The 13,406-nt window shown below is 43.0% G+C and overlaps 1 protein-coding gene across 1 annotated transcript in view; it reads left to right on the forward strand.

Moving 5' to 3' along the window:
- MRPS5 (mitochondrial ribosomal protein S5) overlaps positions 1-13,406 on the forward strand; it is a 164,865-nt gene that overhangs the window by 62,339 nt on the left and 89,120 nt on the right. The window contains exons 3-4 of the mRNA XM_040351106.1: positions 8,142-8,267; positions 13,000-13,236. Of these exons, the coding sequence (XP_040207040.1) occupies positions 8,142-8,267; positions 13,000-13,236 (363 nt within the window). The remainder of the gene's footprint in view (positions 1-8,141; positions 8,268-12,999; positions 13,237-13,406) is intronic.

Raw genomic sequence — 13,406 nt, forward strand, 5'->3', positions numbered from 1 at the left:
CCTCTCTGTCTTTCTTAACCTCAAATAAGGACATGTGTGTGTTCTAGTGCGTTTTCCAGTTCAGTGCAGGAAAAATGCAGCCTGTTCTACTTTTTTTTCTGGAACTGGAATGCACTTGGTGTGAACTATGCCATTGAAAACCATATAGCCTACTTTCCATGCATATGTAATGCAGAAAAACCGCACTGGGCTGCATGTGGTGTGAACTGGCCCTCAAGCTTTTAAGCTAAAAATGAGTAAAGGGTTTAATACGTAAAATGGCACTAGCATGAACAACCCCCAAGTCACTGACACAAATAAAAATAAAAACCAGCAAAGCCCAAAAGTAAGAACTCGTGATCTGTAGACTTTTTTTTTTGTTTTCCAGGTTAGTGATTAAAAATGTCTTGAAGTCAATTAATCAGCATTACAGCAAGGCAGTTTGCATTTTCAGAAGGTTAGGTGAGCAGGGGCAGCCTCCATCTTTCTATCTTCCTAGTTTTACTTTAAAAAGTTTAAGACCCTTTTCACACTGGTGCCACCCATAGCGTCAGTGGTAAAATAGCGGTAAAACGACGCTATTTTACCATCGGATTTGTGGTGCATTTCGGCCGCTAGCGGGGCACTTTTAACCCCCTCTATCGGCCGAGAAAGGGTTAATGCTGCCGGCAATGCGCCGCTATAGCGGCGTATTATCGGCGGTATGGCAGCACTGGCCATTGATTTCAATGGGTAGGAGCGCATTAGCAGCGGTGAGTTCACCGCTGCTAATGCGCTCCAAAGAAGCTGCTGGCAGGACTTTTTCTGACACCCTGCCAGCGCACCGCTCCAGTGTGAAAGCCCTCAGGCTTTCACACTGGAGTGTGAGGACCAACTGTTTAAGAGCGGATTGCAAGCGCTATTTTTAAAGCTATAGTGCCTGCAAAACGCCCTCAGTGTGAAAGGGGTCTAAATGAGAAGTTGGTTCAAGGGGTTGCAATTGGGGAAAGTTAATCAGGTTCATATATTTTATACCTTATGCTTCAACAATCAATATAAAGATCCCTTTGCCTAGTTCTAGATTTAATTCTGCAGAGGAACACAAAGGAGCCGTTTAGTGCAATCTAGGGGCCATTTTAAAGGGCTAGTACAGTGTTTCTCAACTCTAGTCCTCAAGGCTCCCCAACAGATCATGTTGTCAGGATTTCCCTCAGATGAAACGGCTGTGGTAATTACTAAGGCAGTAAAACCGATCAAATTACCTGTGCAAAATAATGGAAAGCCTGAAAACATGACCTGTTGGTGCGCCTTGAGGACTGGAGTTGAGAAACCATGGGCTAGTGCACATACATTTCCATTGGCAATAGGGGAAATTACGTTTTAAAATGCACAATTTAATTCTGAGACTGTAAAATAAAGAATATTTATAAGGAAAGCTAGAAAATTGATGTTTTGAGCAGAGCTTGCTGGCTGCTGGTATTGCCATCACGCTTCTTTGGAATCTCGCTTTATTCTCCTATATTAGTGTACAAAGCAGAAAATATTGGATTCCTCCAGTGTTTGTTCTGGCACTAACCTCGGCGTCTGCTATTATTGCCTCTTGTCACTCTTGCTTTCTGCTGTCTGTAACAAATTTTAACATATCGCTGAAACGTCCCTCTTTTGTCCCGCGTAACCTTGAGAAGATTGGTTTCTGTTTGCCATCCTAATGAACATTTTGTGACAGGATCTCAGATGACTGCATCTTGCATCAGAACAGCTTGAACAGCGCTTGTTCACCTCATCGCTTATGTGGAAAGCATTCCATATGCTGCTCTTACTCTTTGGAAGACACTGTACAAAAAGGAAAAGGCTTAAAGGCTACAGTTTACCTCTAATAACTTCTTTTCATGTGCAGTCCTGTGTCTTACTTGTTCCTTTGCTTTTACTCTGAAAGTGTTTGTAACCCTCAGACATATGAACAAAGCATATCATTCTGTAGTGTGTACTTGTCTCAATTGAAATCACTTAAAGGGGTTGTAAAGGTTTGTTTTTTATTTTCTAAAAAGGTTCCTTTAACAACTTAAGGACCACCTAACGCCGATATACGTCGGCGGCACGGCTGGGCACAGGCACGTACCTGTACGTCACCTTAAGAGCCCAGCCGTGGGTCGCGCGCGCCGCCGGCCCGAAGCCCTGTGACCGTGCCTGCGGGAACCCCGGACCCGATCGCCACCGGTGTCCCCCGATCAGGGTCACAGAAGCTGAAGAACGGGGAGAGGTGTGTGTGTGTAAACACACCTTCCCCGTTCTTCTCTGGCAGTGTCACTGATCGTCTGTTCCCTGTTATAGGGAACGACGATCAGTGACGTCACACCTACAGCCACGCCACCCTACAGTAAGAATCGCTCCCTTAGGGCACACTTAACCCCTTAGCGCCTCCTAGTGGTTAACTGCCATTGTCATTTTCACAGTAATCAGTGCATTTTTATAGCACTTTTCGCTGTGAAAATGACAGTGGTCCCAAAAATGTATCAGATGTGTCTGCCATAATGTCGCATTCACAAAAAAATTGCTGATCGCCGCCATTACTAGTAAAAAAAAAATATATATTAATAAAAATGCTATAAAACTATCCCCTATTTTGTAAACACTATAACTTTTGCGTAAACCAATCAATAAACGCTTATTGCGATTTTTTTTTTTTTTTTTTTTTTACCAAAAATAAGTAGAAGAATACGTGTCTGCCTAAACTGAGGAAACATTATTATAATTTTTTTATATATAATCTATATATGGGGAATATTTATTATAGCAAAAAGTAAAAAATATTGCTGCTTTTTTTTAATTTTTTTTATTGTCGCTCTATTTTTGTTTATAGCGCAAAATAATAACCGTGATCAAATACCACCCAAAGAAAGCTCTATTTGTGTGAAAAAAAAGGCGCCAATTTTGTTTGGGAGCCACGTCGCACAACCGCGCAATTGTCCGTTAATACGACGCAGTGCGGAATCGCAAAAAGGGGCAAGGTCCTTAACCTGCATAATGGTCCGGGTCTTAAGTGGTTAAGCTAGTGCATTGTTGGTTCACTTACCTTTTCCTTCGATTTCCCTTCTAAATGTTTTTTCTTTGTCTGAATTTCTCACTTCCTGTTCCTCCTCAGAAGAAGTCAGGTGTGTTACTGAACTAGTGGTTCTCTTGTCAGAAGCCATTCCTGATCCTTTGGAAAGACTCAAGCCCTGTACACACAACCGGGAATCTCGTCGGGGGGGGGGGGGGGACGCCGGTATTCCCGACAGGATTCCTGGCAGGCTTGTCTTGACAGCCACACAAAATCCTGCCGTTCTTTCAATGGCAAGAACTCGGTGATGTCATCGACTACGACAAGCCGGTGTCTCGTCACATTTGATGCCGTCGCCGCCATCTTGCTACACCCCACTAACCTTGTATGCTACCACGCATGCGTCGAAGTGTTATCGAGCATGCACGGTTTTTCGCCCATACATACGACCGGTTTTCTCGGCAGGAAACACTCTGCCGGGAAACCCGACAAGAAAATAAAGAGCAAGGTTCTCTATTTTCCTGTCGGGATTACGGGAAAACTGCTAGGGAGCATACACACGGCCGGGACTCCCAGCCAAAAGCTTTCCTGGCGGTTTTCCTGGCCGTGTCGTGTGTACGAGGCTAAAGTAGTATTGCAAAAAAAGACACAGAAGGGTGCAAATGCCTAGTGCATTACCATCCTCAAATTTCATTAAATATAAAAGCCAAAAAACATACAAACGTGAGAAGATACAAAACAACTCCAGCTTTTGGGTGATTCCATACTAGCTACGCTTGAAAGGCTAACATGTTTCAGGGGACATGCCCCCTTCCTCAGGGGAAAGGGGTATGTCCCTCAAATCACATTAGCTTTCCAACCGAAGCTATTATGGAGTCACCCTAAAACTGGAGTTGTTTTGACACGCTTGTACCTTCTCATGTTTGTATGTTTTTTGGCTTTCACATTGATTATAATTTGAAGATGGTAATGCACTAGGCTGTTGCACGTTCCTGTGTCTTTTTGCGGCTTTTTCTGGAGTTTGCATGCTTGAGGAGGAGGGCAGCATCGCTTTGAATATTAGGACAGAATGAGCGTTGAGGTGACTATAGGTTCTTTGTGGATAAAACTGTAGACCTCTAATGTCCACCTTCCACCTTTAAAATAGAACTATGGGCAAAACTTCTTTTTTTTTTTCATTTTGGATTGTTGTTTTTTGTGGGGAGATTTCACATCACTTCCTGTCCCATAGACAAACAGAAAGTGAGAGGAAATCCCTGCAAATTAAGGAAATTCCTTGGTAACACCTAGTGTCCCCATTGGAATAATTTGCCTCTATTACTTTTTTATCCCAAAATGTGTCATTTTCTTTTACTTTCACTTGCAATGATAATGGTAAACAGGACAAATAGAGAGGACGAATCTCCCTTATGCTCCGTACACACGATCGGAAATTCCCACAGCAAAAGTCAGATGTGAGCTTTTGAACGGAAATTCCGACCGTGTGTATGCTCTATCGGACTTTTGCTGTCGGAATTTCCCCCAACAAAAGATTGAGAGCTGGTTCTCAAATTTTCAGATCGAAAAAATTCCTATCGGAAAATCTGATCGTCTGTAGCAATTCCGACACACAGAATTACGACGCATGCTTGGAAACCAACGCATGCTCAGAAGCATTGAACTTAATTTTCTCGGCTCGTCGTAGTGTTGTACGTCACTGCGTTCTTGACAGACGAAAGTTCAGAACTTTTGTGTGACCGTGTGTATGCAAGCCAAGCTTGAGCGTAATTCCGTTGGAAAAACCATCCAAGGTTTTTCCGACAGAAAATCCGATCGTGTGTACGCGGCATTACAGGGGACACAGAAAGCAGTAAAACCTGACAGGTGTTCTAATCCGTCTCCTTTCTATCCAAAACTAAAAAAATTGTTGCCTTTAGTTGTACTTTAACCACTTCCTGACGGCCGTACGACTATATACGGCCGCAGGGTGGTTCTACTTCTCTGGGGCGCCGTGTTTTCACGTCCGCCCCTTTCCGCGTGAACGGCCAATGGGAGTGGCCGTTTGCTAGGTGATCTGTGCGGCCAATGAGGCCGCACAGATGAGATAATTTCTCATTTCTCAATGAGATCATTTCTCATTGCCGGCTCTCACAGACAGCGGTGCTGTCAGGGAGAGAGGAGACCGATCTGTGTCTCTTGTACATAGAGACACAGATCGGTCACGTCCCCCAGTCACCCCCCTTCCCCCACAGTTAGAACACTATATAGGGAATACATTTAACCCCTTCCTCACCCCCTAGTGTTAACCCCTTCCCTGCCAGTCACATTTATACAGTAATTAGTGCATATTTATAGCACTGATCGCAGTATAAATGTGAATGGTGTCAAAAGTGTCCGATGTGTCCGCCATAATGTCGCAGTCCCAATAAAAACCGCAGATCGCCGCCATTACTAGTAAAAAAAATAAAAAAAAAATTCTGTCCCTTATTTTGTAGGCGCTATAACTTTTGCGCAAACCAGTCGCTTATTGCGATTTTTTTTTTTTCTACTAAAAATATGTAGAAGAATACGTATCGGCCTAAACTGAGGATAAAAAAATTGAGCTATTTATTATAGCAACAAGTAAAAAATATATATATTTTTTTTTTCAAAATTGTCGCTCTATTTTTGTTTATAGCGCAAAAAATAAAAACCGCAGAGGTGATCAAATACCACCAAAAAAAAGCTATATTTGTGGGGGAAAAAGGATGTCAATTTTGTTTGGGAGCCACGTCGCACGACCGCGCAATTGTCAGTTAAAGCGACGCAGTGCCGAATCGCAAAAAGTCCTCTGGGCAGGAAGGGGGTTTAAGTGCCCAGTAAGGAAGTACTTACTTACCTCTTTGTATCCTGCTACTAAGCAACCCAAAGAGATTGCTCTTTATTGTCTGGATGTTGTTGGAGCTGTCATAATTAATCTATTTGCCTTATCAGGGCCTTGTAAAGGATATTCTGATTCAAAATCAACTATTGCCAGGTAGATAGACAACTAATCTCAGAAGTTTACACTCTAGTCTAAAGGATAGTCCACTTCTTGCACTTTTACATGCTCACTCCGGCAGATCAGTGGGTATTTCCTGGGCATTCCGGCACCCAGTCTCTTCTGCCTAACTTTGCAAGGTCACCGCCTAGGTGCGGTTTGAGGGTGGGTGGCCCATTTGCACCATGTTGCCCCCCAAATTACACCCTAAATATGGTTGTAACATGGTGAAAAGAATGAAGTAAGCCTTCCTATTAGAACTTTAGCCTTTAACCACTTGCGGACCAGCCGCCGCAGTTATACTGCACAGGTTGGCTCCGCTGGGCGAACAATCGTAGCTGTACGTCGTTCGCTTTAAGCGAGCTAGCAGGCACGCACACTCCCGCTATATCGCGGGAGTGCCGATGCTCCTAATAGGCAGTCGCGGGCGATCTCCGGGCACGAGAGGCAGAACAGGGACGTGTGTGTGTGTGTGTGTGTGTGTGTGTGTGTGTGTGTATATAAACACACAAATCCCTGTTCTGTGAGCTGAGGAAATGAGGATTGCGTGCACGCCCCCTACTCGGAAGTGTCGGCTCACGTGTGTATATGTACATGATTTGGTGCACAGGTGCCGTCCTGTAGCAGTTAAACTGAACTGGTTAATGTATAGACTGTATTAAGGCAAACACCATCTGCTTTAGAACCACTTTAATACTAAAGAGATGTAATGGAAAAAACTCTGCAAGGTGGTATATGGATAACATAAAATCTAGATAAAGCAAAAGGTAGATTTGTAAGTTTGCATACATGCACAATTCTTAACCTGCAATTTCGTAGTGTTTGCATTAACAAATATACTTTAGACAACCTTAACTTTATTAAAGTTGTCCTTTGATTAATCCCCAAACCCTCTGAGTGCAGTCCATGTGAGCCCCACATTATTTTATATCATGATAACTAAAGGGGACCCGTCATGGCTCTATACATGTATAAAGAGGACCTGTCATTGCTCTATACATGTATATAGAGGACCTGTCATTACTCTTTACATGTAAAGGAATATCAAGAGGACCTGTCATGGCTCTATAAATGTATATAGGACTATAAAGAGGACCTGTCATGGCTCTATAAATGTATATAGGACTATAAAGAGTACTTGACATGGCTCTATACATGTATAAAGGAGTATAACGAGGGCCTGTTATGGCTCTATACATGTATAAAGAGGACCTGTCATAGCTTTATACATGTATATAGAGGACCTGTCGAGACTCTTTACATGTAAAGGAATATAAAGAGGACCTGCCATGGCTCTATAAATGTATAAAGGAATATAAAGAGGACCTGTCATGGCTCTATACATTTATAAATGAGTAGAACGAGGGCCTGTCATGGCTCTATAGATGTATAAAGAGGGCCTGTCATGGCTCTATACATGCATATAGGCGTATAAAAGGACCTGCCATGGCTCTATACATGTATCCAGGAGTATAAAGGGACCTGTGAATTGCCGGCGGCCACAATGTCTTTTGCGCAAACTAATCAATGTACGCTAATTGTGTTTTTTTTGGTACCAAAAATATGTAGAATACATATTGGCCTAAACTGAAGAAAATAGTTGATTTTTCTAAATTTTGGGGATATTTATTATAGCAAAAAGTAAAAAAAAATATATATTTATAGCACAAAAAAATAAAAACCGCAGAGGTGATCAAATATCACCAAAAGAAAGCTCTATTTGTGGGGAAAAAAAGGACATCGATTTTATTTGGGTGGCGGAACGGGCTTGCGGGCATCAGTATGCTGCCCCCCTAAAAGTGCTGCCTGGTACCCATGGTACCACCCGGTCCCATCATAGGGCCGGCCCTGCCTTCTTCCTCAATTCAGCAATTTTTGTTCTGACAAGGTCCTAGCTGACTCTTTGTACTGTGGCCCCATTCATTCCTATGGGTAAATCATTCTCCGCTAGAGGGACTATGTTGGCAGGAGGATTTCTGGATGGGGGGAAACACATGTTATCCGAGGTGGGCTTTATGAAAAGATAACTTCACTTGAGGTGACATTTTCCTTAAATTGCATAACAAACTTCTGTTTGAAAAGTAGCTAATTGGTTCTACTCGGACGCCATTTATAACTAGACGCTCCAATCTTTTATCATTTCAGTGACAGCAAATGAACTATGGAAAGGAGTGCTTGCAGAATCAGGTGGAGGAGCTAGAAAGGGAAGAGGTAAAAGAACCAAGAAGAAGATTAAAAAGAATCTGAACCTTGGACAGCATATTGGTGAAGGTAAGGTCTTTGCTTTGTCTTCATTGTTAGCGGAAACTTGCTATAGCTTAAAGTGTTTGTTAACCACTTAAGGGCCGCCTCCTGCACATTTACGTCGGCAGAATGGCACGGCTGGGCACGTACCTGTACGTCCCCTTTAAGTGCCCAGTCGTGAACCGCGTGCCCGCAGCTCCACGCCCGTGGGACCCGATCGTTGCCGGTGTCCCGCGATCGGTCACAGGAGCTGAAGAACGGGGAGAGGTGTGTGTAAACAAACCTTCCCGTTTTTCACAGTGGCAATGTCACTGATCGTCTGTTCCCTGATATAGGGAAAGGCGACCAGCCCCGCCCCCCTACAGTTAGAAACACATATGAGGTCACACATAACCCTACAGCGCCCCCTAGTGGTTAACGCCTAAACTGCAATTGTCATTTTCACAGTAAACAATGCATTTTTATACCACTTTTTGCTGTGGTCCCAAAAATGTGTCAAAATTGTCCGATGTGTCCGCAGTCACGAAAAAAATCGCTGATCGCCGCCTTTTAGTAGTAAAAAAAAAATAATAAAAATGCCATAGAACTATCCCCTATTTTGTAAACGCTATACATTTTGCGCAAACCAATCGTTAAACGCTTTTTGCGATTTTTTTTTTTTTGATTTTTTTTACCAAAAATAGGTAGAACAATACGTATTGGCCTAAACTGAGAAAAAAAAGTTTTTTTTAATATCTTTTTTGGGGGGTATTTATTATAGCAAAAAGTAAAAAATATAGATTTATTTTTTTAAATTGTCGCTCTATTTTTGTTTATAGCGCAAAAAATAAAAACCGCAGAGGTGATCAAATACCACCAAAAGAAAGCTCTATTTGTGAGAAAAAAAGTACGCCAATTTTGTTTGGGAGCCACATCGCACAATTGTCAGTTAAAGCGACGCAGTGCCAAATCGCAAAAACTGGCCAGGTCCTTTTACCTGCATAATGGTCCGGGTCATAAATGGTTAAGCTAAAAAAATAAATAAAAAATTGATCCTGTTCCTTTAAAGGGGTTCCTTTAGTGCATTCCTCCTTCACTCATCTTTCGATTTTGCTTTTAAATGTCCTTATTTCTTCTGAGAAATCCTCACTTCCTGTTCTTCTGTCTGTAACTCCACACAGTGATGCAAGGCTTTCTCCCTGGTGTGGAGTGTCGTGCTCGCCCCCTCCCTTGGACTACAGGAGAGTCAGGACGCTCTCTACATTGCAGAAGGAAAAAAAAGCTGTGTGTTAGTGGGCGTCCTGACTCTCCTGTAGTCCAAGGGAGGGGGGCGAGTATGACACTCCACACCAGGGAGAAAGCCTTGCATTACTGTGTGGAGTTACAGACAGAAGAACATGAAGTGAGGATTTCTCAGAAGAAATAAGGACATTTAAAAGCAAAATGGAAGGATGAGGTAAGTGAAGGAGGACTAGAAAGGAAGCTATTTATGAATTCAATTGTACCTTTACAACCCCTTTAAAGCATGTTATACGGCACAGTGCTTGTGCTGTGTAATTTGGCCCCCTGTATCACCTATAAAACCTGGATGATCCTGCCAGTTTCTACCTTCCCCTCTGTAATCTGACCACGGTGTATCGTAGCTGCTGAGCCCTGACACCATGGTCAGTTTATGTGCCTCCCTCAGCCACCGCACTCCTGTCCTCATCAGTGCCCCCCCCCCCCTCCCCTCCTGCTGCAGAAATGACATTTAAAATCCTCTATAATCCTCTTTTTGTCTCCTTATGCTAGATGCTGTCCTTTGATTTATTAACCACTTAAGCCCCGGACCAATATGCAGCCTAAAGACCCAAGGTGTTTTTACAGTTCGGGACTGCGTCGCTTTAACAGACAATTGCGCGGTCGTGCGACGTGGCTCCCAAACAAAATTGGCGTCCTTTTTTCCCCACAAATAGAGCTTTCTTTTGGTGGTATTTGATCACATCTGCGGTTTTTAGTTTTTGCGCTATAAACAAAAATAGAGCGACAATTTTGAAAAAAAAGCAATATTTTTTACTTTTTGCTGTAATAAATATCCCCCAAAAACATATATAAAAACATTTTTTTTCCTCAGTTTAGGCCGATACGTATTCTTCTACCTATTTTTAGTAAAAAAAATCGCAATAAGCGTTTATCGATTGGTTTGCGCAAAATTTATAGTGTTTACAAAATAGGGGATAGTTTTATTGCATTTTTATTTTTTATTTTTTTTTTTACTACTAATGGCGGCGATCAGCAATTTTTTTCGTGACTGCGACATTATGGCGGACACTTCGGACAATTTTGACACATTTTTGGGACCATTGTCATTTTCACAGCAAAAAATGCATTTAAATTGCATTCTTTATTGTGAAAATGACAGTTGCAGTTTGGGAGTTAACCACAGGTGGCGCTGTAGGAGTTAGGGTGCACCTAGTATGTGTTTACAACTGTTTGGGGGTGTGGCTGTAGGAATGACGTCATCGATCGTGTCTTCCCTATAAAGGGAATGACGCGATCGATGCGCCGCCATAGTGAAGGACGGGGAAGCCGTGTTTACACACGGCTCTCCTCGTTCTTCAGCTCCGGGGAGCGATCGCGACGGAGCGGCTATAAACAAATAGCCGCGCCGTGGTCCCGGATCGCTCCCCGAGCGGACCCGACCGCCGCATGTAGCGGGGGGGGTCCCGATCGGACCCCCCACCCGCTAATAGGCGAGGACGTACCCATACGCCCATGTGCCTGTACGTGCCTTATTGTGGACATATATATACATGGGCTGGTCCTTAAGTGGTTAAAAGAAAACTACCTTATTTACCTATTTTCAGAGCACCGATTGGCGATCACATGACCCGCAGGCTCTCTCCTCCTCTCCTTCTGACTGACGTCAGCGGGGGATTCTTGGCTGCAGCTGTCAGACAGAGAGAGGAGAGAGCCGGCTGGTCATGTGATCGCCGAACGGCGTTCTTAAAAACAGGTAGAAAAGGCATTTTTTTTATATAAATCACAGACAAGAGCATCTAGCATAAGGAGAAAAAGAGGATTATAAAAATACTGAAAATTGTGAAAAAAACACTATTTTTTACTTTCGGCTATAAAACATATCCTATAAAAAACTGTAAACATTTCTTAAAAAATGTTGTCAAATGCATTCTGCTACATGTGTTTTATTTTTTTAAGTATATTTTTTTAAGTATACATTATATTTGATTGTTTTGTATGAAAGTTATAGCCCCTACAAACTATGGTGTGTGTAATATATACTGGAATTTTTACTTGTGTGTGTGTGTGTGTGTATGTGTATATATATATATATATATATATATATATATATATATATATATATATATATATATATATATATATATATATACATTTTTTGTTCAGATCCACTTTAACCATTTGCTTACTGGGCACTTAAACCCCCCTCCTGCCCAGACCAATTTTCAGCTGTCAGCGCTGATGCACTTTGAATGACAATTGCGTGGTCATGCAACACTGTACTCAAATGACATTTTTATCATTTTTTCCCCCCACAAATAGAGCTTTCTTTTGTTGGTATTTGATCACTTCTGCGGTTTTTATTTTTTGTTAAACGGGTACATTTTCTCCTTCATTGTTTTACGCTGATGAGGCTGCACTGATGGGCACCGATGGGCTCTGATAAGGCGGCACTGGTGGGCCCTGAAAAGCGGCACTGATAGGCGGCACTGGTGGGCACTGAGAGGTGGCACTGAAGGACATTGACAGGTGGCACTGGTGGGCACTGAGAAGTGGATCTAATAGGTGGCATTTATAGGTGGCACTGATAGCTGACAGTGATGGGCACTGATGGGTGGCAATAATGGGCACTGATCGGCACTTGTAGATTAAATTGCTAGGTGGCACTGATTGGCATCACTGGTGGGCAGTGGTAGGTGGCACTTGTGGGCATTGATAGGCGGTATTTGTGGGCACATATGAGGCAGAATTGCCTCTTCCTCTTCGGAACCGATGTCCCTTGCACACAACCCGGTGATTGGCTTTTTTTTTTCTCCTCACGCTGTTGGCGTGAGGAGAAAAAAAATGATTACCGATCCTTTGTTTACACCACGTGATCAGCTGTCATTGGCTGACAGCTGATCACGTGGTAAGGGGCCAGGACCGGCCCCTTACTCGGATCTGTGATCACCCGAGTCTCATGCCTAGTACACACAACCGTTTTTTCCGTCGGATAATAAAAAGGCCGGTTTTCCAGACGGAATCCCTGTCAAACCTGCCTTGCAAACACACAGTCACACAAAAGTCCAGTGAACTTTTGACTGCCAAGAACGCGGTGATGTAAAAGACTATGACAAGCCGAGAAAATAAAGTTCTATGCTTCTGAGCATGCGTTGATTTGTTTCTGAGCATGCACGTTTTTTTACCCGTCGGAAAACCATACAGATGAACGCTTTCCTGCCAGGATTTTTTCCTGACGGGGGGGGGGGGGGGGGGAGAAGAGATCCTGCTCGGAAAAACTGCGATGGAGCATAAACACGGCCGGGATTCCCGATGAAAAGCTCTCATAGCAGTTTTCCCATCGGAAAAACAGGTCGAGTATACGGGGCATCAGTGACTCGTGATCACAGCGCGCGCCCTGCAGGGGGCGTGCATTGTGCATGCAAAAGGGAGGACATCCCCTTGCCTCCCGGCAACTGGTTAATTGTAAGTTTCTATAATCTGAGTAGATCTGTTTCTGCCTTACACTGTTTAAATATACCACTCTACCTTTCTATTATAGGAAAATCTGGATTTCTGTGGCCCGGTTTGAATACACCTATAGTAATTAACAAAAAGGAACAAGCCATTCAACAGCGGAATAAAGAGCAACAGCAAGAATTGCAAGCTCAGTTATTTAGGGAGAGAGATGAGTGGGACAAGAAAAAGAAGACCAGAATTAAAAGACCAGAGAGAGGGTGGACTGGACGAAGCTGGGGTGGCGTCAGCATTGGACATCCCGATCCAGGTCCTAATGGAGGTAAGAAAGTCATTTAAGAACATTTAGAGGTCAGGCCATTGTTTAGAAAATGTGTTCTTCTTTTTGTATTTCGAAAGTGTCCTTGCCCATAGCATCTAGTTAGATTATTTCTGCCATTTTTAGGTTTTCACCAATGAAGATGTTAAAAAATATATATTGTGGTTGATTTG

Source organism: Rana temporaria, chromosome 4, assembly GCF_905171775.1.
Source record: "Rana temporaria chromosome 4, aRanTem1.1, whole genome shotgun sequence".
In the NCBI taxonomy this organism is placed as follows: domain Eukaryota; kingdom Metazoa; phylum Chordata; class Amphibia; order Anura; family Ranidae; genus Rana; species Rana temporaria.